The sequence below is a fragment of the Hyperoodon ampullatus genome (genome assembly GCF_949752795.1).
Source record: "Hyperoodon ampullatus genome assembly, chromosome: 9".
In the NCBI taxonomy this organism is placed as follows: domain Eukaryota; kingdom Metazoa; phylum Chordata; class Mammalia; order Artiodactyla; family Ziphiidae; genus Hyperoodon; species Hyperoodon ampullatus.
Window position 1 is genome coordinate 11,442,722 of NC_136922.1, and position 24,984 is coordinate 11,467,705.

Here is a 24,984-nt window from a genome sequence, read left to right on the forward strand (position 1 = left end):
AAGACCACCACAATGAATGGTAGATCTCTGAGCTCTGAGAAATTATACTGGAACAACACACTTTAAGTGTAGTTTTAAGAATAAAATTTTGTACAGTATTTTCAGTTTTATTATAAAAATGCACACACAACAAAGATTGTCATAAGTCATTTCTTGCCTCTACTTGCGTTCAGCACTTGCTCTTGAGCAGCTTTCTTTGCTTTTACCATTTCGACAAGTTCCTAGGAAGGGAGAAAGATGTTACTTAAACCAAGAAGTTGTCAGAATTTGCAGACATTTCTAGTGTTTGGTATAAGTATGTAAAACATCCAGACTGGGGTAAATCTATACTGAAAAGGTTGATTTTTTTTAGTAATGGCCAGAGCTAGAAAGTTTCTAAGGTTGGTTATTTCTAATATTGGCCCCACGACTACTGTGGTATTGAATAAGCACAAAAACATAACTTAAATGATTGATAATGGAATCTATACACTAAAGATCTACAACCTTATATCGTTTCATGCAGTCCTTCTTTGTCCTGCCAGGCACTGCTTCTGCTATTTTTTCCCATCTTTCAGGTGTATTTACTGGGTACGTTTTCAAAGCTTGTTCCAAAAGCTTCTGTTCTTCTGTTGTCCAAGGGGTGAAATCTGTGCTTGGACCTGTTTAAGAAAAAATTTTGTTTGGAAAATTTTATCCTAATTGATAGAAAACTGTCCTGGAACACCTTCCCAGATGAGTCTTTTGGTTCACATCTTGGTAAGTGCCCATTTGAATCTGTGATGTGCAATCTTGAACAGACCAAATTAGACGCACATATATACCTCTAGGTATTAATCAGGGAAAAAACTTTGGATAGCTCACATCCCAGAAAAATATGAGACTTTAAAGCACAATATGCTTTGTATTTCTGGTCTATCACAATCTAATCTTATATTCACCAGACTTAAAAAAAAAATCAGATTTAACATACACAGTTGGACTGTTGGGTTCAAAACCACAATCAAGTCATTTAAGATTTCTGATAAATCTAGTTCCTTATATCATAGGGAAAAGAGCTGCCTCCTACTTAAAAACTTAGCTCGATGAGAGCCTGGAAACCATTCTCGTTTTACACTGGAAGAAACAAGTTTAACAAAGCTAAGCCAAGCTCCCATGGTTTCAATGCTGTAGAGCCAAGGTGAGATTAGATTCCATTTCCAGTGTGGCACTGTCATCACGTCCACTAAAAGCTTGTGGAGCCTGCACTGTGCATCTCTACTAAACCAGACCTTTATGTTTGATAGAACACCTCATACATGTATCAGAAACAAATATATTCCTTCCTAAGGATGTAAGAAGTACACATCCCACTTCTGTAGGAAAATGAAAATGTGAAAATGGTTAAAAAGCTGATTTGGTTATTCTAAGTTAATGGATTACTGACAGCTTAGTTATTTCAGATCATGCAGTGAAAACACAGTGGCACCTATCCTACCAGTAGTGAGACTACCTCTTGAAATTGTATCCTGTGAGATCAGGTACAAAGTAAAGCCTAGAAATCTAAGTTATTTCCCAATTAAAAACACACAGACACAGTGAACAAGTTGAATAACAACACACCTTAGAACAAGGCAGAGAACTTGTATTTGAAGACAGATTAAAGACTGAAGCTTTTTTTGAAATCAGCTTTTAAATTCCAGGAACCCCTTAGTGGAATTTCCTTTTATTAGTCTGAAGCCCCATTTAACACCATAGATTTAATTCATTTCCTCTCTCTTAGAAAAAAGATGGAACTGACATATAATTATTATCTGCTGTTATGATCCAGGGACTTCCCAATACCAAAATGAATGAAACATGTAAAATTCCTATAAGAAATCACTATTCCAAAAAATGTGGCCAGCTTGCTGTTTACTGGAGCAGTTGAAGAGACAGGGACCTGCCCATTAAATCCATAAAAAGAGGTAAAGGAGTCAGGCCCAAGTACCATATCACTCCTGCCTTCACAGGGTCACCCATCTGCCAGAAAGCACAACCATCAGTGTCTGCCTCCAGCACGGAAACTAGTCCCACAAGAAAGGGCTGAGAATAACGCAGTGATATCTGAATGTGTCTGATTTTTGTGGACGGCGTAAGAGGCAAGAGAATTAACCTCCTTTAGACGTGCCTTCCAAGTGTTCTGAAATTTCCACTTTGTTACTTATCTTTCTGAAAAGAGCCAAAATAATGCCCAGCCTAGACAAAAGTCACTCGATTTTGCAAATGCAACTTGCAAACGCAGGATGATTTTTTCCTCTTTATAGGACATTAAGTCTCTCCTGATATTTTCAAATTGAAATTTTGGGATAATGAACCAGACCAAGAATACAGGAAAAGTGGGACTGTTAAGACAGGGACAGGTCATCATGAAGAGTCAAGGCTGTCAGTTAATCCCAAAACATACATTTGGCACTCACTGTGATCTGGAAAGCATATCCAAGATTAGTTTAGGGAGAAAAGGACTGGTGGCTCACAAATGCATGTAGTGAAAGAGAACTTTTCAACGTTTTGTCAGCAACTCACAGTAGGAAAAAATTGTCACATCCCAGACACTTATACACATGAACAAAAGTTTCACAAATACCCACTTATGTAATAGGTGTAATGCTCTTGATATTTTCTATTCATGACCCATTAAACTGATTTCATGACCCACTTCTGAGTCATAATTTGCATTTGAAACATACTGGTCCAGAGTAATCAAATTAACTAGAACACCCAAGACATGTCAGCACAACAAATTGTGTCTGTATAACTAGTTCTGAGCCACATAAATTGCGGGCATGCTGCCCCTTTATTCCTGTCTTCCCTTAAAAACAAGGACCTTTCCTTACATACAGTGTATTTTTCAAAATCAGGAAATCAACCTTGATAAAAAATTATCTAGTCTACAGACCTTATTCAAATTTCAATTGTCCCAATATCCTTTAACACTGATTGTAAAATCTTGTGAACAAAACAAACACAACCCCTTCCCTCATGGCATATGAAATGGAAGAACTGTAATTCTCAATGGTGCTGAAGTAAATCTGTCCTGAAAACATCTGCTTTATACCTTTCAGTCTGCTAAATGCTTTCTATTCCAGTCATTCTGAATGTAGACCGTAGATCTTGTATACTCTCACACAGATACATGGTTAGCATTTTCTACTCATAGAAAAATAAAATTTCATTACCTTCGAATCGTTCTGAAGGTGTTGCATTGTCTGCTTGACACACCACACCATGTTCTTTTTTAAACTTATCAAAAGCCTTTCTGTTTATGTCATCTTTTTGATGAGGGTCTGAAAAGGGGAAAAAACTTTAATACAGATCATCTCATTTAGTCTTTCATTAAATTGCGTAGAGTATTTTTAAAATATGTATTCAAGGTAGCAAAAAAATTGATTTGGCAAAACTAACTCACCAAGTTTTTGAAGACTCTTTGCTTTGCCAATAACATCTTTGGCGGTTCTCTTGACTCCAGAAGAAGAATGTATGTTCATGTAATTAGCAATAACTTCCCATCTAGAGCAACCAATACAAAAATAACGAAAAACCCCAAACAAAACCCAGAATGATCCCACGTTTTTAATGCATAAGGGTTAGCTATAACATCTAAAGAATTAGCTCTAAATTGGTGGTCTAATTATTACTATTGCCTGGACTATGGTTTTTGCTTTTCGTATGTTTAAATCAACTGTGTATAATCTTGGTTTCAAGTTTGTACAAAACCTTACTGATTCTGTGTAAAAATCAACAGAAATAGAAGCACACATTTGTGTATACTGCCATTTGGACACATACTTAAGGAGACAGATCATTCTGAAAAGAGAACCTTAGTTTCCTCATATACAGAATAAGGGAGGCTGGATCTCTAAGGTTTCTTTGAGTTCTCAGCTCAGACTCTGCAGTGAGCTCCAGTTTGAGGTCAGAAGCAACAAAGAAGGATTAAGACTGAAAGAGAAACTATGGAGCACAAAACCTAGTGCCTCGTATAAACCACAATGGAATAAGCCAACATGAGAGTCAAGGTTTATGTCTTATGATCCTTAATTTCCTGAGAAATTGATGAAGCATCCTGCTGTATGTATGGATATATATACGTGTGTTGGTATAAGCTGCTAAGACTAGCAGGTTCAAAATGCACTCTGCTTTTCACACTTTGCACAGAGCTTAGTGTCTAGATCCAAGCACATCTCTGGAAGTTTGCTGTAACGTGCTGCTGTTTGGATGTCGATATTATCCCTAGGCTCCAGTATGTGTTGAAGAGAAGTTTCATTAGAACCAGTACCTTGAGTTTGTTCCAGCAGGGAAGAGATTCACAGCTTTAATTAGTAATTGCAGATCATCTTCTGACCAGTGTTTACTGCCGTTTCCACCTGCGCCGGTTGATTTCTCTGCATTCTTAGATGCTTGTCGCATACGAGCCTCAGCTTCCTCTTTCTCTTTTCTGATTTGCTCATTTATTTCTTCTATCTACACAAATATCATAGGGAAGTCAGGGACTTAAAGCATCTTACTACTCTACACTCCCTTGCCAGCTTGTGGTTCTCGACCCTCAGCATCATCCAGGCAAGGACCCTACACTCCCCCAGGCCAACCCCAAAACCACAATCAGCCTTTTCACTCTGGCTTCCAGGCTGCATATCTCTGCTTGAGGAACAAGAACCAGCCTTGGCCTGACCTACCCTGAATTCCTATCATATCTCTATTTGCCTTGGACACTACTTGTCAAGTCTACAGTCATTGGGTTATTCACCCACAAGGCCATTTCAAAGCTCATACCCACTCTTTCACAGATAATGTCATTTACTCTCTACAAAAAGGTAAAAGCACAGCAAAGTGGCCTTTGGTTTACCTTGAAGTTCTACCTTTTACACTGTCACTTCCAGTGTACCTTCAAACATGCACAAGTGAAAAAAAAATCTTTACTTGATGTTGTTGCTCTGTCAGGTGCTACCTTGGAGTCATCTCTGACTCATTTCCCCACTTCAATCCCTTAGAACCCGTCGCCAAGTCCCAAAGACTTCAGTGATTCCCGTTATCACTCACAGTCCAAGTCCTTCCAGCGAGATTCTTACACTAGTCACTTACACTCATCCAATGCCTCTTGTCTACAAATGCCAGGTTAATAGCACAGTGTTAACCCTGTGCTACTCAAAGATCTGTGGTCATGGAAACTGGTCATCTTGGTATTCAAAACCTGCTTAATCTGGCTCTACTCGTCTTTTTTTTTTTTTTTTTTTTTTTTTGCGGTACGCGGGCCTCTCATTGCTGTGGCCTCTCCCGTTGCGGAGCACAGGCTCCGGACGCGCAGGCCCAGTGGCCATGGCTCACGGGCCCAGCCGCTCCGCGGCACGTGGGATCCTCCTGGACTGGGGCATGAACCCGCGTCCCCTGCATCGGCAGGCGGACTCCCAAACAACGCGCCACCAGGGAAGCCCGCTCTCCTCTTCTTAACCAACTTAATCTCCCGCTTCTTCTTCCCCTTTCTACTCCTACCTGTATTTTACGCTGCCCCCCTGACCTTCATTTAACACTGTCGTCCTTCAAAACTGGCTCAAACCCTTCACTAAGCTTCCCTGACCACTCCAACCTGGTGTTGGCACTTCCTCTCTAACCTACAGCGTTTACTGGGGGCCCTCCATCTTTTGGGCCTTAGGCCTTTTCTCTTTAGCATAACTGTTCCTGAACTCCTTTGTGGCAGCAATAGCATTAGACTTTTCTCCAAATCACCTAGGCATGGGGCTATATATGGTAGGTTCTAACACTTGTTGCACTGAATTGAATTTCTGGGCCTGTTTCTTCATCTGTAAAATAAAAGGTGTAGACTAGACAATAAAAAATCTCTTTTGGTTCTAAATGTTTTTTTTTTTTTTTTTTTTGTGGTATGCGGGCCTCTCACTGTTGTGGCCTCTCCCATTGCGGAGCACAGGCTCCGGACGCGCAGGCTCAGTGGCCATGGCTCACGGGCCCAGCCGCTCCGCGGCATGTGGGATCTTCCCGGACCGGGGCACGAACCCGTGTCCCCTGCATCGGCAGGCGTACTCTCAACCACTGCGCCACCAGGGAAGCCCCGGTTCTAAATGTTATTATCCAACAAAAATGCTCAAGGAATAGTCAACAATGATTTTTTTCTAACAGTGATTCTGAAAAATCTATGATTAATGTGCTAGATAACCCCAAATCAAACAACTATATATGGTAACAACTATACACACTTAAATCCAATTTAAGTCAACCCAAAGAGAAATGAGACACTCTTTGCCCCTATAGTAACTTACATGTTAGGTGGGGAAACACTGAGGTGAAAGCAATACTAAAGCAGAATTAAATGCTAAATACAGGTAGAAGTGATGTGTTCTTCTATTACCTGTTTTTCCAGAGCAGCCTTTCCTACTTCTTTTGTAGACGATGTGAGTGTTTCATTCAAGCACTGTAAACTTAAAGGAAAAAAGGGGATGAAACTTTATCCTAAGCCCAAAAGAAGACTTCAACAGCAGCTCTACAGTTATACCTCGCTAGTTCAAGCCGATCACAAAGTTTTTCCACTTCCTCCATCATTTTAACACGTTCTGCCTCATTGTCAGAAAAGTGATTCCAGGTCTAGAAGTATGAACACAAACATTTTCATCATCTCTACTGGCACTTAAGAGTACATCCATAAACACAACTACCAAGCATGAAGTCCTTGAGAGGTTCTTAAGTTGACTGTATGGCCTCCTGGCCACCGACAAGCACATTCCCCGGGCACCATGCGAGGCTTTCCCTGGCCAGCCAGCAACAAGGAGGCATCACTAAATGGATGGAGGCACAAAACAGAAGCAAGGTGATGGTGCAGGAGGCCTCTGGATGATATAAAACAATGATTCCTCACAGAACCACTGAAGAATCAAGAAATGCTATATAATGACAAGTTAAAATAAAATCCCTTCGTTAGGCTGCCTGTTCTGTTTAATGTTTGCCAAACTGTAAAAAAGTGTGTTAAGAAACAGGAGGTTCAGCAAAACCTGATATAACTAGAGATTATGCTTAGAATGGAATACTGTGATGTGCCTGGGTGAACAAGAATTGGAAAGTGTCGGTACTTCTCGTGCTTCTTTAAGCTGCTGCTGACCCATCTCTCATTCCTCACTTTTCCTTGCTTCCTTAATCATGCAATCTGGTGCTAAGGTTCCAATGCTTCTTTTACTGTGACACTTCCCTCGGCTTCCAAAAGCCTTACTGATTTTCTTCCTACCTGCTTGGGTCACGCCTTCTCAGGCTCCACTTCCTCCGTCAGTGCCTTAAGTATTGGTGTTTGCCAGTGTCCCGTCTCCACCCTCCTTGCTCTACACTCTCTCCCCTGGGGGATCTCCACTACTTGCCATTGAGATGTAGATGACTCTGTGACGATCCCACTCAACTCCAGACTAGTACATCAAAGTCAAGTCACCTACTGAGCATCTTCATCTGAGTATCTCAATGCACTCAACATGCCCTAAACTTCCCTAGCCTTTTCCTCTTCCTTTGTTTTCTGTTTCACTGAATAATGCCATCACCCATCCAGTATTCCACGCGAGAAACCAGGACATGTACTAACCCTTACTCCTCTTCCACCTCCAACATATAATCAATACCCAACAGGCAACAGCCAGTCTTACCTCCTAAATGTTGGTTCATTTAATCTACCTTCTTCTATTCCCACCATCTCTTCTAGTTCAAGGCCCATGCTCTCACCTGGATTATGCAAAAGACTCAATTTGTCTCTGCCTCTAGTGTTCTCTCAGCATCCTGAGCATAAGGGACTCAGGATCAGCGTCACGTTTAAGCTAGCAAGATACATAATGCTCTTCCTTCCTTTGGCTCATTAAACCTCACTTTTCTGGATCTCTACACTCTCTCAGTGCTCCCTGATCTCTCTCATCTCTAATCCCATACACACACTGCTTCACCTGGCTGAATCCCACTAGATCCAGAAAGCCTTCCTTGACCACCTGTTCGGTACCTTCTTGTCCTAGTACCCATCTTAAAGTGTTTCACTGGCCTGTTTTCTTGTCATTCTCCATCACTAACCAGCAGATTCTTGAAGGCAAAGACGGTGTCATCATAGTATCAACATCAATTATAACCGCTTGACACATAGTTAAGTGCTCATCAGATATTTGATGAATGAATAAATGAACTCATGCTGGAAAGGAGCTATAATAAGTTACAAAAGGCCAGAACTTTAACCCTCATTTAGGCACCATCTCTAAGAACTATTCAAGTTTTCTGTTTTCTAACTGACCTTTTCAAGTTGTTGATTCAGTTCTCATTATGCCAAATCTAACAAGTGCTACATGTGAATGATCTCATTTTATCTTCACAACTCTATTTCTAGGTATTATTTCAGTTACTGTATAGGTGAGGAAACTGAGACATAAATGGGTTGAGGGAACCTCCTGAGGACCAGGACATGGGAAGTGGAAAACTACTTCAAATCTGAGTCCATGCTCTCAACTACTATGATATACTGCATTCTTCTCAGTATAATTTTCTAGGTGAAATCTGAGGAAAATCTTTCATTTTTTTCTATTTAGATTTTCCTCTTACTTATCAAAAGCTTAAAGAGACATCCTGTGCTTGTATTTTTTTCTTTTTCTTTTTTTTTTTTTTTGCGGTACGTGGGCCTCTCACTGCTGTGGCCTCTCCCGTTGCGGAGCACAGGCTCCAGACACGCAGGCCCAGCGGCCATAGCTCACGGGCCCAGCCGCTCCGTGGCATGTGGGATCTTCCTGGACTGGGGCACGAACCCATGTCCCCTGCATCGGCAGGCGGACTCTCAACCACTGCGCCACCAGGGAAGCCCCTGTGCTTGTATTTTTATTAAATGTCTTTCAAAGCCTGCTAATGGGGCAGGTTAATTTCAATTTTATTAACTGAAGATTTAGGATGGCATATATTAGAACACATATACTAGTGTCTAGAGCCTCTGGACAGTCACATGAAAAAGTCTTCTATACCCAGTAAACATACTTGCTGAATTTAACTACAATGGTGTAGTATATTGTGTGGCAATCTCTACTATAGCTTGGAATTTCGTTAATTTATTCATTCGATGCTACTTGATATGGAACAATACTGGCCTCTAACTTTACCAGTTTAAAAAGTAAGACCATCTCTTGGACAAAACTATATATGAAAACTTTTGGGGTTTTTTAGTCAATATTTTTTAGTAAAAACTGTACCTGAACACAAACTACCAGTACTCAACTGAATGATATCCCTTTATTTAGATAAAAATGAAAGCTTTTAGATCCTTAAAAACAACCCAAGTTTAACTTCTTAAAGAACTTTTTCTTTGATAAAAATTAATTATACACCATTAAGGAAGTAACCAGTCAAAACCAATTTGTGGCACATTTTCAGAACAAACGATCTGATTTCTCCAACCAGGGGAAGGGGGAGAGATGGTGATGGTAGGGGACCTGCAACAGACACAGCCAGGAGACACACAGCTGAAATCTTTGATCTTCTTTAGATAAAAAGACATTGAGATAATCAAAGAGATGTGAATATGGAACAAGTATTAGAATAATAAACAACTTTTTTTTTAGGTTTGAAAATGGCAAGATGGTTATGTTAAAAAAAACAAAAACAAAAACACAACCAACCCTATCAGAGTTGCATACTGAATATGCATGTGTGAAATTTTTTTTTTTTTGCGGTACACGGGCCTCTCACTGTTGTGGCCTCTCCCGTTGAGGAGCACAGGCTCCGGATGCACAGGCTCAGCGGCCATGGCCCATGGGCCCAGTCGCCCTGCGGCATGTGGGATCTTCCTGGACCAGGGCACGAACCCATGTTCCCTGCATCGGCAGGCGGACTCTCAACCACTGTGCCACCAGGGAAGCCCTGTGTGAAATTTTTAAAAAGTGAATTTAAAAACGTTTATATTCTGAGATAAAATGTGTACAGTAGTTTATATTTCCATAGTATAGAAATATTTTTAAGCTTAATCAGCAATTTGCTTTACTTGTAGGCAGTGCTTGTTCAATCAGTCTGACGTACCTTGCATGAGTTTCGAAGTTTTTGTCTTTCCTTCTTAATGGCTTTTTTCTGGATATCTTTTTCCTTCTTTGCCAATAACGCTTGTTGTCTAACTTCCTCTTCTTCTTTTTCCTTTGCTAACCGAGCAGCTTCTAATTCAGCTTGTCTTTGCTTTAATAATGGAAAATAACATCATTTAATAAGAAAATTAGAATTCCAAAATGCTCTATCATCTTATTCAAAAAATACAATTTTTAATAACTTAAATTACACAAAGGTAAACATCAACTTATCAAAGACTGAAGGAAAAGCAGATGGTAAAGTTCTATAAAAATTTATTAGAAATGTAAAAAGGACATATTAGAAGTGAGTGTAGTACTAAGAAATTTATATGACATTATGTTTTTGCTCAATAAGAATTTGCTGGTAAGGAAGATCGTTCTATCAACTGTGCCAAATGTCATGATTCTTTCATAGTAGCACCTAATTCTCTACTGCTAGATTACAGTATTTAAAAATAGATCTGAAGATTGAAGATTTTATGAATATTTAAAATCCAACTTTGTCAAATGTCATCTTACTTTCTCTTTAGCTTCTTGCTCCTTCCGTTTTGCCTCTGCTTTTGCTTTCTTTTCTGCTTCTTTCTTGGCTTTTTCTTCTTCCTTAAATTTTTTTATCCTTGGATCACAGCTATATGCATTATCTACCAGAAAAAAAGTTAATCTTTTGAATTTCTAACATTTAATTACAGAACTTAAAAAAAACCATCAATTATCCTTACCAACTAATGTTCTTATTCTGTTCATTTCTTCTTTTTTCCTTTGGGCCCTTGTTGCTCTGTTCTGCTTTTCAATCCACCTCCTTTCGTCACGACTATAAAATAGGAAATATTGGAAATAAACTAGTGCTTATGGATGGTATGATAGGAAAATGTAATACTTTATAATTTAGCTACAATGCAAATAATGTCTTGAAAGGTTAAAATGCTATGTCATTATTAACATTAAAGGGTAATAGTACTTACTATTATTTTTGGTTAATTTTTTGGGAACATTCATGTCAAAAGAATTTCCCTACACATATAGGGAAAATGAAAAGAAAACTGGTTAAGCAACCAGAAGAAAAAGAATTTGCTGACTTGAGCTTTATTGACAATTACATTCCTTGGCAATTTCTTAAGCTTCATAACCAACTACTGATCTGGCATTATCAAGCTTAACTTGTGAGATAGGATCTCAAAATATCAAAAAAACTCATTTAAAACGGATACACAAAGAGAAAATGCAAAAGAAAATATATGTGGTATATTTTTACATCATCACAAATACCAAAGAACCAAACAAGTATCTTCCTTTATTAATGATTTACATACATACCATTCTGCTTTTTCTTTTTCTTCTTCATCTAAATAAGAGAATTCTCTCCAAGAATCAAAATTATACCTAATATAAACAGAAATAAAATAAAATCAAGCCAAAACAAATGAAAAAAAATCTTCCTTTTAAAATTAAGTTAGGTGCATATAATTTTAAGAAACTTTAATGATAAGTGGATGAGTTCGTTTTAATAGATCCCTATCCCTCCCCTCTCTTTTGATACTGAACTAGCACTACACAAGTCTTTTTCTTCTTCTTTTTAAAATGACATTGTATTTGGTATGAAAGTCTAAAATACTCATCACCCCTAAAACAAAATCCCAGCTCCCTGCTATCTCTTCTGAATATTAGGTTTCTCTCTTGCCTGGGACTTTATCAAGTTTTCCCTGCCTTCACCTCCACTAGTCTGTCAAGTTTTAAGGGAACCTAGTAGTCATTACTTTATCTGGTTTGTAGAGCTAAATTTTGTCATTTTTGTCTTACAGTGATTTTGTGTTTTCATATTTACCAGATACTTAATGAGAAAATATAGCACATATAATATAAAAATGGAAAATGAATACTGCGTATTAAAAATTAATGAATTAGTTATAGAGACATCATCTTCATCATATACTCAAGTACTTAAAGAAACAGCTAAATGAAAAATTATTTTTTAATGATTCAAATAACTCCTTATTTTTCATTTTTTACTGCTACAGTGTGCTTGATATCTAGAAATCTGATAAATAGAAAACAGATTGAAAAACTAATCATAAAAGCCTAAATATTACATAGGAGATAATAAAGCATTCTGTGAAAACTTTTTTTTTTTTTTTTTAGCGGTACGCGGGCCTCTCACTGTTGTGGCCTCTCCCGCTGTGGAGCACAGGCTCCGGACACGCAGGCTCAGCGGCCATGGCTCACGGGCCCAGTCGCTCCGCGGCATGTGGGATCTTCCCGGACCGGGGCACGAACCCATGTCCCCTGCATCGGCAGGCGGACTCTCAACCACTGCGCCACCAGGGAAGCCCTGTGAAAACCTTTTTGATTTCTAAACACAGTGCTTTTGTTCAGTGAAGGTTCTGCAATTTTCCCATCCCTCAATTAATTTACAGAAGTCAGTCGAGCACTTATTGAATACTTACCTTCTTACAAAATGAAAGCATGGGAGAAACAGTGTATTCACTCACCAGAAAGAATAAAATGCATCCACATCTCCAAATGATGAATTCATATCACCAAGTTTAGGGACATTTTTTTTATTGGACCATCTGAAATATTGAAAAAAAGAAAAACTCAAAACATTTTGTACAAAAAGTTCAACAAGCTGATTTACTGAAAACAACAACAGTTTTTACTAGTCCCCTACAATATCCCTCCCCTATGTCCTCCACGACTAAGAGATGGAACTGGGAAGTCAGCAGTGCAGTGCTGAAAAATGCAGGTGCAGTAAAAGGGAGGGCAAGAGGAGAGGGGCGGTGAGGAGGAGAAGCCAATGGAACAATGTGCTAACCCTCAGGTCATCTTCAGTTCTGTAAACTACAGGGGGGTAGCAGCTGCCAAGCTGGCCAGGAGAAACAGGCTCTAACCCCACTTTTCAAGCTCACGTAGTCCTGCCCCTAAACAGGCAGTACGGAAGCGACCGGTAGGCCTTGCATTTGAAAAAATGTGAATACTCACAAATGGAATAGATTTCCACCCCCTCATTGCCACCACTTTCCCCCTAAGAGTCAGACTTGTAGGTTCAGCACTTCACCCACCATCTCTAAAAGGACCCTGAGTTTGCTACTGACCCATGTTTTTCCACTCTGTGAAACCATCCCACAAAAAAAGTATAATACACTATATATATATATATATTTTTTTTTTAACCACCTTCAGCACTGTTACAAAACAAATGTGAGGAGAAAGGGTGGAGGAAATAATTAGTCTGCATCAAACCGCTACTCAAAGTGCTTCTCAAACTTAGCTGCCCATTAGAATCACCTGGAAGCATTAAAAAAACCTACAGGCATTCCAAACCAATTAAATTAAAATTACAATCTCTCCAGGTGGAACCCAGGCAGCGGGAACTGTTCAAGCTCTCCAACTGATTCCAATACGCAACTGAGATGCACTCTCAGGAAACCTTCCAATGCAGATGGAACCAAAAAATGTAGATTATTGGTTCACACTACTTAAAAACTGATTTTAATGAAATAAATTACATATGCTTTAATCTTAAATATAAATCATCCTTTGTCAGAGAACCTTATGATAATCAGACGCTCAAAAATAGAACAAAAGCTTTCTTAAATGATAATGGGCCAAATGCAGCAGTGTACCCATTAACAAAGGGGAAGGAAAGAATGGGAAATTACTGTCACTTAAGTATCAGCATCACACTACATAAAGTCAACCACCGTTCCCCCAAAGGAAATTTAAAAGAAAAACATCCCATGAGTTGTAATTTCACTAAGGAAAGGAAGAACTTCCATTTAGAGAGCAAAATAAATTAGTATAGTAAGTTCACTAGAGGCGCTCAATATTGTAGAGGATGAGGAGGACAAACACAAAACTATTACTAGCTATTACTAGAGGAAAAAACCAGAAACTTGGAACTACAAGAAGCCAACCAACAGAGCATCATAGTACAACCAACCTCTGCATTCAATTCAATTAAAGCTCATTTTTCTAAAAAAAAAAAAAAAAGCCAGCCAATAGAGCATTATGATCACAAGGGGATGCCTTAACGCACCTGGAATTCCTTTCAAACACTGGGGAAAACACTTCAAAGAAATTGTCCTTTGCTTCACTTTTAGAAGGAACTGAGTTATCAAAAGTAGGATCTACACTGTTAAATGCTCGTCTTTTCACTGGATCAGATAACATTTCATAAGCTGAGGAAAAAAATCATAAGGTCACATCACCACAATGCTACATTTTTTTCTTAAAAAAAGTTATTTTTCATATTTAAAAATTCTGTGTGCTTGTGAGGAAGGGAGGATTTAGGTAGTAGCTCTAGCACAACTGGACTTAAGAACTTCTTTAAGTACCTCTTCTGGAAGGCAAAGGACAAAACAAACACTCAACCGCTTTTTTTTTTTTTTTAATAATCCTGATGTTTATTTATCAAATTTCACCAGTGGAGTCATCGACCGGCTTTTAAAATAAGGGCAGTTTCATTATAATAGCATACTTGGCAAACCATGTAAGTACAGAAACACTCAACCCTTAGGAAAGCATGACTCTGAGAAAAAAGAAATAGCTAGAAGACTAACTGTTAGATCCCAAGGTTGTCAAAGATCAAAGGATCTTTGACATCCTGAGCACTATGTACGAGTGGGCCAACAAAGAATAAGTTTGAAAGGTGTGTATACAATTTTTTAAAAATTAGCATCAAACTGTAAAATTACATTTAAGGAAATATTTAGGTATGGTGGCTCCTTCTATTAATTTGCTTAATGAGGACACAGCTATTTAAATATCCATTGATGGCTGGGGGGCGTCCCCTTACTAGGATAGAATCAACTTCTTCATTTAAATCAGCAAAACGTCTGAGGAACAGCTTAGCCCCGCAAAGTGTCTGAAATGGGAAAAGATCTTAGTATTCTCATCATTAAACATAACAGGTATATGAATTAACTCTAGGATGCGCTTCTCAAAAGAACCACCTGGGGAATCTTGTTAAAATGCAGACTCCAATTCAGGAGGTCTGGGGCAGGGCCTGAGCTGCTGCAGTTCTGACAAGCTACCAGGGTTGCTGATGCTGCTGGGTAGGAGAGCCTCACTTTGTGCGGTGAGGCTCTGGGGGAGATTACCAGAAATAACCAGATGTTAACTAAAGATGTTTTTAAATGTTACAGTATAAATGAAGTACAACGCATAGGACACCTAATCCCAGCAATTAATACATAATCTTCACTAACAGAAATTTCTGACTCTAAAGCGATTTCTTACCTTTAGTTATGCAAGTGAAGTAGTCATTATCTCCTTCTTTTATTGGTTCACCAGCTGCTTTCCGTTTGTCTGGGTGATGTTTTAAAACCATTGCTTTATCTACAAAATAAGTCAGATTTAGATAATCTGTCCTTTTAGGCATCAAAGCTAAAAATAAAGATGAGCTAAAAAGAGCCATTTCTAATAGCATAGTATTAGTTTAAAAAATACAGTAAAATATATACTTATTAAACAGAAATTACAGAGAAACTGAAATAATTATTTTAAGAACTGGCCAAAGTGCCAGCACCCAAAGACAAGTGCCGTTCATATTTTGGTGTATTTCCACACAGACTTCTTCCTCCTTAAGCATATGCTTTCAAAAATGTAGCTATAATCATTTTATATATACCAATTTAAGTTGTGATTTTTTTCAGCTTAACATTACAGCAGTTCCATTTTCCACACTGTTGCAAACTCTTCAAAAAATTTTAATGACTACTTAATACAGTATTTCAAGTAGATTTATCATAACTTATGTAACTGTTTCTCTACTGCTGGATATTTAGATTGTTTCCAATTCTTCACTACTGTAAGTTAGTCAATTTGAATAATTTTGTAGAGAAGTATTTTTCCATATTTAGGACTCTTTCTTCTTAGGATATACTCAGAGAAGTGAATTAGTGACTGAAAATGTAGGAACAAGTCCCGTTCTAAAAGTCATACCACTGCACACCCCTATGGGAACATCCTTTTCACCACAACCTCAACACTGGACCCAATTATTTAAAATATGATTATCACTGGTGCTCAACACATTTTTTGTTGTTCTTTCTTTCTACCCTTCATCCTTCATTTATGGAGGAAAGAGAGTCTGTCTCAGTTTTTTCTTCTTAGTTTGTGTGAGTCACTTTACAATGACTAATGGCTGGCTGTTAACATCTACTGAGCATTTAATATGTGCCAGCATTTTTTTTTTTTTTTTTGCCGTACGCGGGCCTCCCACCGCTGTGGCCTCTCCCGTTGCGGAGCACAGGCTCCGGACTCGCAGGCTCAGCGGCCATGGCTCACGGGCCCAGCCGCTCCATGGCATGTGGGATCTTCCTGGACCGGGGCACGAACCCGTGTCCCCTGCATCGGCAGGCGGACTCTCAACTACTGCGCCACCAGGGAAGCCCGCCAGCACTATTTTTATCAGTTGATCTTCTCAGTAACCTGCTGAGGAAAGTACTATTAGTTTCTCCCTTTTACAGATGAGGAAAATGAGGCACAGAGAGGTGAAATAACCATTAAGCCTCTATGCAACCTGTCCAAAGTCCTGGCCAAGTTGGGCTCCGACCCAAGCAGCCTGACTCCTAAGCCTGTGCTTGTGTGCTGCCTGTCCTAGTCCGTCCTGTTTGATGCTAACGCTTTCCACAACTGCTGTGATTATTCTTGTTTTCAAAAAACATTCAGTTTTTTAATTTCTATTTACTGATCATTTCCTTTATAATTTTATTCCAGTACTTATAAAGGTAGAAGGTCCTTCATTCTGCAAAAGTTTGAGATATATGTTTCTATTTTAATATTTTCTACGGTCGGAATTGAAAAGCTTAGTTTTTTTTCAAAGTCCTAATACCATTTAATAATCCTCCCTTCTCTACTAATTTGTGATGCCTCCTTTATCACAGTAAATTTTCCCAGGGTCTGTTTCTGGCTACCTATTCCTGTCCCAGGATTATCTTTAAAATGACTACAGCTTTCTAATTTGATGGTAACTTCCAAAAACTGTGTATTATTTTTGTGTATTTTTCTTGCATCTGGCTACCTGACTCAGCTCTTTCAGTTTTTAGGTAGATCCTATATTACCTACAAATAATATATTTCTTTCTTTTTCTTTCTAATAGTTCTCTCTCCTTTAATATTGTTAATTCACTGACCCAAACTCCCAAATAGCATAAAAGTAATGGGCAGGTAAGTTTCCCCCATGGGCTTTTATGGGAATATCACTAATGTCACACAGTTAAAAGTTTGTTGGCAGTGAATCTGAAATACTTACCTAAGTAGGGAATTAACTGCATTTCTTTTCAAAGTCGTATTTACCAAAAAGGAGTGGATATTAAATTGTACTATATGTACTTTCACATTCTTCTTAGGACATCATACTGATATATTTCCTAAGAGAAATCTTGTTCATGGGCATTATTCTTTTAATATACTGTTGAATTCAATTTCCTATTTTTTTAATTAATTAATTTTGTTTTATTTATTTATATTTTTGGCTGTGTTGGGTCTTCATTGCTGCACATGGGCTTTTCTCTGGTTGTGGCGAGCGGTGCGCGGGCTTCTCATTGCGGTGGCTTCTCTTGCTGTGGAGCACGGGCTCTAGGCACGCGGGTTCAGTAGTTGTGGCTCGTGGGCTCTACAGCGCAGGCTCAGTAGTTGTGGCGCACGGGCTTAGTTGCTCTGCGGCATGTGGGATCTTCCCAGGCCAGGGACTGAACCCGTGTCCCCTGCGTTGGCAGGAGGATTCTTAACCACTGCGCCACCAGGGAAGCCCTAATTTGCTATTATTTTAACTGGGTGCTTTTTTTTTTTGGTATTATATTCATGGGTGATATTTGTAGTTTTTTAAAAAAGCTCTTTTTGCCAGGTTTTAAAAATTAATTAGTCGTTTTAGGTTCACAGAAACATTAAGAGGGTTAAGAGATCCATAGACGCTCTGCGCCCATACGTGCACAGCCTTCCCTCCCTGCCCTCCTCATCAACATCCCCCACAAGAGCAGTACACTTGCTACAATGTTGTTTTCATCTAGCTTTTTTTTTTTTTTTTTTAATTTGGCGGCACCATGTGCCTTGTGGGATCTTACTTCCCCGACCAGGGATGGAACCCAGGCCCCAGCAGTGAAAGCGCTGAGTCCTAACCACTGGACCACCAGGGTATTCCTGCTGTTTGTTAACAATTGATGAACCTACACTGACGCATCATAATCACCCAAAGGCCACAGTTTTCACTCTTGGTGGTATACATTCTGTGGGTTTGGATAAATGTATAATGACATGTATGCATCATAATATATAAAGTAGTTTCACTGCCCTAAAAATCCTCTGTCTTCTACCTGTTCATCCCTCCTCAACGCCCCCGACCCCTGGCAACCATGAACTTTTTAGTGTCTCCATAATTCTGCCTTTCAATGTCAGGTTTTCATACTAGGATGACATTAATGTCACAAAATGAATTGTTGCAAAAACAGTTTACATTCAGCATGAGAATGTTCAATTCCTTAAGCATTTGAGAAAAAATTCATCTAAGAAATCACCTAGGCCTAAAACATTTTTTAGGAGATAATTCTTGGTAACTCTTTAAATTTCTTCAATTCCAAAAAAGCCAATTTTATCAAATTCACTGCATTTAATAGTGGTCTCAGCTAAAAATATCTTCTGTAATTGTTTTCATCCTTTCTGTATTTCACTATTGTTTTTTCTTCTCACAAATCCACTGTAAGATATTGTTTTATCTAGTTTTTCCCTCCATCCTCCTTATTAGTACTATTCTTTTAAACATTCGAATTGAATGCCCATTTTATTTTTTCCCTCCTTCAAAAAAGGTAACATAGGACTTCCCTGGCAGTCCAGTGGTTCAAGCTCCACGCCTCCACCGCAGGGGGCCCGGGTTCGATTCCTGGTTGGGGAAATAAGATCCCACATGCCACACAGCGTGGCCAAAAACAAACAAACAAACAAACAAAAAATGTAACACAACAGTTGAAGGCAATGAACTTATTGATGGTACAGATCTAGCTGCCATCCCATATGTTTTGACAGGCAATGATCTTACTTTCATGAAAAGAATCTATTAATACAATTTTTATTTCTGTCTAGGTGCAAAAGAGTATATTTCATTTCCCAAGTGATTTTTTTTTGGTTTGTTTAATCAGATCTATTTTATTAAATTGAGAGAAAATTTACATAGAATAAAATGTTCAGATTTTAAGTATTCGGTTCAATAAGTTGTGACAACTGTATACACTCGCTTAACTACCACCCAAAAGAAAATACAGGGGCTTCCCTGGTGGCGCAGTGGTTGGGAGTCCGCCTGCCGATGCAGGGGACACGGGTTCGTGCCCCGGTCCGGGAAGATCCCACATGCCGCGGAGCGGCTGGGCCCGTGAGCCGTGGCCGCTGAGCCTGCGCGTCCGAAGCCTGTGCTCCGCGGCGGGAGAGGCCACAACAGTGAGAGGCCCGGTTATCGCAAAAAAAAAAAAAAAAAAAAAAAAAAAAGAAAATACAGACTATTTCTATCACTCAGAGTTCCCTTGTACCCCCTTTCCAGTCAACTCCTACCCCCCACCATCTGGGGCAACCTCTTTCTGATTTCTGTCACCACAGATTATGTTCGCATGTTCTTGAAGTTCATGTAAATGGAATCATACAGTATGTCTTTGTATCTGACATAATGTTTCGAGATTCACCACCTTGTGTATATTAGTAATTTATTGAAAACCGCTGAGTACTATTCTATTGTATACAGCAGTTTGCTTATCCATCATCCTGTTGGTGAACATCTGGGTGGTTTCCAGTTTTTGGATATTGTGAATAAGGCTGCTATGAATATTTTTGTACAAATCTTTTTATGGGCATATTTAGTTGTTTCTACATATACTGCAAGGGTTCAGAAACTGTGACAAATACACTTTTGGTTTTTTTTGAGCTCCAAGATTTTTCTTAGAGTCAAGTGTATTATCAGTTTCTCCACTAACACTCAAGAGAAGACATTTTCACCTTCTAGCTGGTTTGAGCAGGAAAGGAATTTATTTAAAGGTTATTAGGCGGCTCACAGGAACTGAGAGTCTGACCATCAGGCTTGGAAGCTAAGCAGCCAGGAACAATAATCACAGCATACCAGACAGTTCAGAGGTGTGATGACCGCACCACTGTTGGGCACTGCGGGACGGAGCACAGGCTCCTCCCACGGCCAGTGCTTGGGGAAAGCCATAGCTCCTCAAGGCACTGCTCTTCCACCCCTGCTGTCAAAACAGATGCTGTTCAGCTCGGCCTAACTCACATCGGTTCTCCTTTGAAACGCTGAGGAGTAAAACCTAAGTCACATGCCTACAAACATTCTCAATCTCAAGTCATATCTTTTTATAATAAATCAGGCAACTTTTCTTCATTTGCAATTACTGTCTCTGTTACATTCATTCTGACCTCTTCTTTGGGGAAATCTGACATCTCTTTATTCTTTCCTTCTGAGTCTTGCGAACATTCCTCAAGGCTGTCCTCTGCTTTACTTTGTTTTCTAATTGTACGTCAGCCTTTCGAATTCTAAATGCTGCTCTCCTGTTTTTAGTTTCCAGGCAATTCTACTTTTTTCTCGCGAGTCTCTTTCTGCAGTGCCTGTGCTGCTCCCGCCGCCCCCAAGGCAGTGTCTTCATATCTCACTGACAACGTGGAGCAATTAAGTTTTCTTTTGAACCTGATTGTAAAGTCTGAGACAGGTGATGTCTCAGTGTTTTGTTGGATAGTCTCCTCTTATGCTACAGTGTTTTTTTCTTCATTGACTTTTCCACCTAATCACCTCTAGTCATTCATGTACAGTAGGGCATCCTGAGATTCTCCTATATTCTGTCCCAGGGGTGGGGTTGGGAGAGGCAAAAGATGTCACCCAATATTAAAAATAAGGCAACGGAGGCCGAAGAACAGCTGTTGTGTATATTTACTGAAATTTCAAAGACCTACCTCTCCACCCTTCCCCACCAAAGATAGTTTCTGGGGTGTTTTGAGGGTACATTAGCAAATGGGCTTTTATTGTACATTCATACCTCTATTATTATAAAAAGTCTCTATGATTCTTTTAAATATTATAGTTGATTTACAATACTGTGTTAGTTTCAGGTGTACAGCAAAGTGATTCAGTTATATATATATATATATATATTTTTTTTTTTTTCTGATTCTCTTCCATTACAGATTATTACAAAAAGTCTCTGATTTCAACTTTTTAAGAGGCATAATATGAAACTTTTCAGTTTAAAACATGGGAAGTATTTTAAGCTAAAATGATTAAATTTAGAAAATTCAAATCAAAGATTTTACTTCCATGTAAAGAATAGCAAACCTACATGCATCATTTGCCACTGTGGCAATTTTTCTTCAAGAAAAAAATTGAAATACCACTGTTAGTACTTAAGTACTTTCTCTTAGCCCATCATTCAACTTTCCTAGTATATTCTTTTCAGATAATGCAGAAAAGGAAAAAAAGACCACTTACTTTATCCACACGTAATTGAATCCCTAATTTTCATTATAGCAATTCAAAATATCAATACATTAAACAAAATTAAAACTTTTTACAAACTATTATGTATAAAATAAGCTGTACAACAAATAAGCTGTACAACACAGGGAATACAACCAATATTTTATAGTAACTATAAACGGAGTATAACCTTTAAAAATTGTGAATCGCTATACTGTACACCTGGAACTTATATGATATTGTACATCAACTATACTTCAATTAAAAAAAAAATTAATTAAATAAATAAAATGTAAAAAAAACCCCACCAACCTCCTTTATGTGTGTGTTTGTGAAAGGATTCAAGAACTAGAAGGATCTCAAATGTCATCAGTCTTACATTATTATTAGGTTTGTCTGTGCTAATGATGATAAATTTGCAAACAATAACTTTGTATTTTTACTTCTGGACAAGATTTCAGAGAGCAGTAAGTAGCAACTGTCTATTTTACAGTGATAGAGGAAAGAGAACAACAGTCTGCTTCTGAATAAATACTGAGAATATTCAGCAAGGTGGCAGAGAGTGAATCGTAAACCCACATAACGTTAATAATCTGTACAGTCAGGGTGCAAGACTTCTGGCAACAGAATATTCAAAAATTAATCTCGGGGCTTCCCTGGTGGCGCAGTGGTTGACAGTCCGCCTGCCGATGCAGGGGATGCGGGTTTGTGCCCCAGTCCAGAAAGATCCCACATGCCGCGGAGCGGCTGGGCCCGTGAGCCATGGCCGCTGAGCCTGCGCGTCCGGAGCCTGTGCTCCGCAACGGGAGAGGCCACAGCAGTGAGAGGCCCGCGTACCGCAAAAAAAAAAAAAAAATTTAATCTCTATTATCCCAATAAAACAAACAGACTTAACAGAAGCAAATGGATGTTTCTTTTACAATTATTATACATTTTTTATTTTTAGAGAAAGAAACAATTCCTTCACCTTAAAACACCAACTGCTTTCCTAGCTCTCAATCACTTCTGGTTCTTTCACAAATTATATGTGTCAAGAAATATTTGGTATCTGTATGCTATTCTTTCATATAGTAAGACTTCGCAAATACTTTTCCAGGGCAAATGAATTTTCCTGGCATTTATGTATATTGCAACGACTATTCATACACACTAACATATGCTTAATCTAAAATCATGCCAGCTTTTAAAGAAATCCAATAATAGGTCTAAAATAACCTCATAAATTCCTTCACCTTGTTAAAAAGTATTTCCTGTGACTTTCCTAAATACAAGCATTAATGAGAAAATTTTGAGTTTATCTACTATACTTAGGCTCAACGAGCATTTTTCAGGGTGAAATAGGTCTCATTCAGTCATCTTCCTCCAAGTGCAAGACTTTCTCTGTCCCTGATTCCCTCCTCCTTTTCCATATGGCCACAATCTTACCTCCTCTGACCTCAATATCCATTCTCTAGAGTAGAGGGCAGAACACTGTCCTAAGACAAAACAGGAAACTCATCACCTTCACCTCTTTCATGAAACTTCACTCATCAGGTGAACTGAATGGGGTGTAAGGAATTACGTCCACAGGACTGCAAAGGACAGGACAGTTTGACAGTTCAGAGCACTAAGGGGATGGTGTTTCATAAGGCCTATAAAGACTGGGTTGCCAACAATTCCTGCCCCCATCCCCCTGCCCCAATTTTTAACCTTGTCATTGAAAAGAACAATGATATATACACTACCAAACGTAAGGTAGATAGATAGTGGGAAGCAGCGCATAGCACAGGGAGATCAGCTCCGTGCTTTGTGACCGCCTGGAGGGGTGGGATAGGGAGGGTGGGAGGGAGGGAGACGCAAAAGGGAAGGGATGTGGGAACAGATGTATATGTATGACTGATTCACTTTGTTATAAAGCAGAAACTAATAAAAAAAAAAAAAGAAAAGAACAATGAAACATCAGATAACTCTTTCTTCCGAATAAGAGACAGGGTGGGGAGCTTCCCTGGTGGCGCAGTGGTTGAGAGTCCGCCTGCCGATGCAGGGGACGCGGGTTCGTGCCCCGGTCCGGGAGGATCCCACATGCCGCAGAGCGGCTGGGTCCGTGAGCCATGGCCGCTGGGCCTGCGCGTCCGGAGCCTGTGCTCCGCAACGGGAGAGGCCACAGCGGTGAGAGGCCCGCGTACCGCAAAAAAAAAAAAAAAAAAAAAAAAAAGAGACAGGGTGGTATCAACAAAGATGTGACCTAAGATCACAAAAGAATATTGAAAAATCTAAGTAACAAGGCAACTTCCACTAAGTACAGCTGGCCATACTTCCAAGGGGAGGTGAAATATTATTTTTTAAAAGCTTGCTATTGGAAGAGTGTTCTTTATCCTGTCACAAACACACATACACGCACCCTGATTTCTTGTTCCTAATGAGAAAGTCCATTCGTGAGACTGCATTTTTCTGGTTTTGAAGGTAAGAGACTGTGGTTACACATCGTTATACCATAGAACACATGTTAAATCTAAAGTTATGGCTATAGACTATGATCTTGCATATCTTTTCAAGAGGATAACATATCCTATACCAGATATTTGATTACTTCAAAATAACTAAGTACTTACGAGCTGCTTTAATCTGTCTCTGTGTAGCTTTGTATCTTACATGGCCGAGTCCAAGTACTGCATAATGATCTTGGTTCTGATAAAGACAAAATGGGAGTCAAGTTTGAAATGAAGCCATATATCCTATTCCTTGTGTTGGTGCCCTAAAACAGTTTCCCAAAGTGAGACTCTCATAACAGAAATCTAGTGAGATGTTCCATGTAAAATAGGTTCTGGGACTTCCTTGGTGGTGCAGTGGTTAAGAATCCGCCTGCCAGTGCAGGAGACATGGGTTCCAGCCCTGGTCCGAGGAGATCCCACATGCTGTGGAGCAACTAAGCCTGTGCGCCACAATTACTGAGCTTGTGCTCTAGAGCCCATGAGCCACAACTACTGAAGCCCACACACCTATAGTCCGTGCTCCTCAAGAAGAGAAGCCACCGCAATGAGAAGCCCATGCACCGCAATGAAGAGTAGCCCCAGCTCACTGCAACTAGAGGAAGCCCATGTGCAGCAACAACGACCCAATGCAACCAAAAAATAAGTAAATAAATGAATAAAAATTAAAAACAAAAAACCGGTTCTGAGGTCATAGAAGTTTGGGAAGTGTGGAGCATTGTATATAGCCTTCTTAATAATTTGTACGCACAGAAGCCAAACAAAGGCTCTGAGAAGTCCTGCAATTAAAAAAAAAACAGGGCTTCCCTGGTGGCGCAGTGGTTGAGTGTCCGCCTGCCGATGCAGGGGACGCGGGTTCGTGCCCCAGTCCAGGAGGATCCCGCGTGCCGCAGAGCGGCTGGGCCCGTGGGCCATGGCCGCTGGGCCTGCGCGTCCGGAGCCTGTGCTCCACAACGGGAGGGGCCGCGGCAGTGAGAGGCCCGTGTACCGCAAAAAAAAAAAAAAAAAA

General features: G+C 39.5%; 1 protein-coding gene across 2 annotated transcripts in view; it reads right to left on the reverse strand.

Annotated features, from left to right (window-relative positions):
* Positions 1-74: 74 nt before the first annotated feature.
* DNAJC2 (DnaJ heat shock protein family (Hsp40) member C2) overlaps positions 75-24,984 on the reverse strand; it is a 29,588-nt gene continuing 4,678 nt past the window's right edge. For both annotated transcript variants that reach the window (XM_079711461.1, XM_079711462.1), the window contains exons 3-17: positions 24,099-24,174; positions 15,291-15,389; positions 14,089-14,230; positions 12,542-12,622; positions 11,370-11,435; positions 10,775-10,866; positions 10,575-10,696; positions 10,015-10,164; positions 6,500-6,588; positions 6,356-6,425; positions 4,274-4,458; positions 3,407-3,507; positions 3,177-3,284; positions 487-641; positions 75-221 (exon numbers count right to left, since the gene is read on the reverse strand). In XM_079711461.1, coding sequence (XP_079567587.1) covers positions 147-221; positions 487-641; positions 3,177-3,284; positions 3,407-3,507; positions 4,274-4,458; positions 6,356-6,425; positions 6,500-6,588; positions 10,015-10,164; positions 10,575-10,696; positions 10,775-10,866; positions 11,370-11,435; positions 12,542-12,622; positions 14,089-14,230; positions 15,291-15,389; positions 24,099-24,174 — 1,611 coding nt within the window. In that variant the 3' untranslated portion in view covers positions 75-146. The remainder of the gene's footprint in view (positions 222-486; positions 642-3,176; positions 3,285-3,406; positions 3,508-4,273; positions 4,459-6,355; positions 6,426-6,499; positions 6,589-10,014; positions 10,165-10,574; positions 10,697-10,774; positions 10,867-11,369; positions 11,436-12,541; positions 12,623-14,088; positions 14,231-15,290; positions 15,390-24,098; positions 24,175-24,984) is intronic.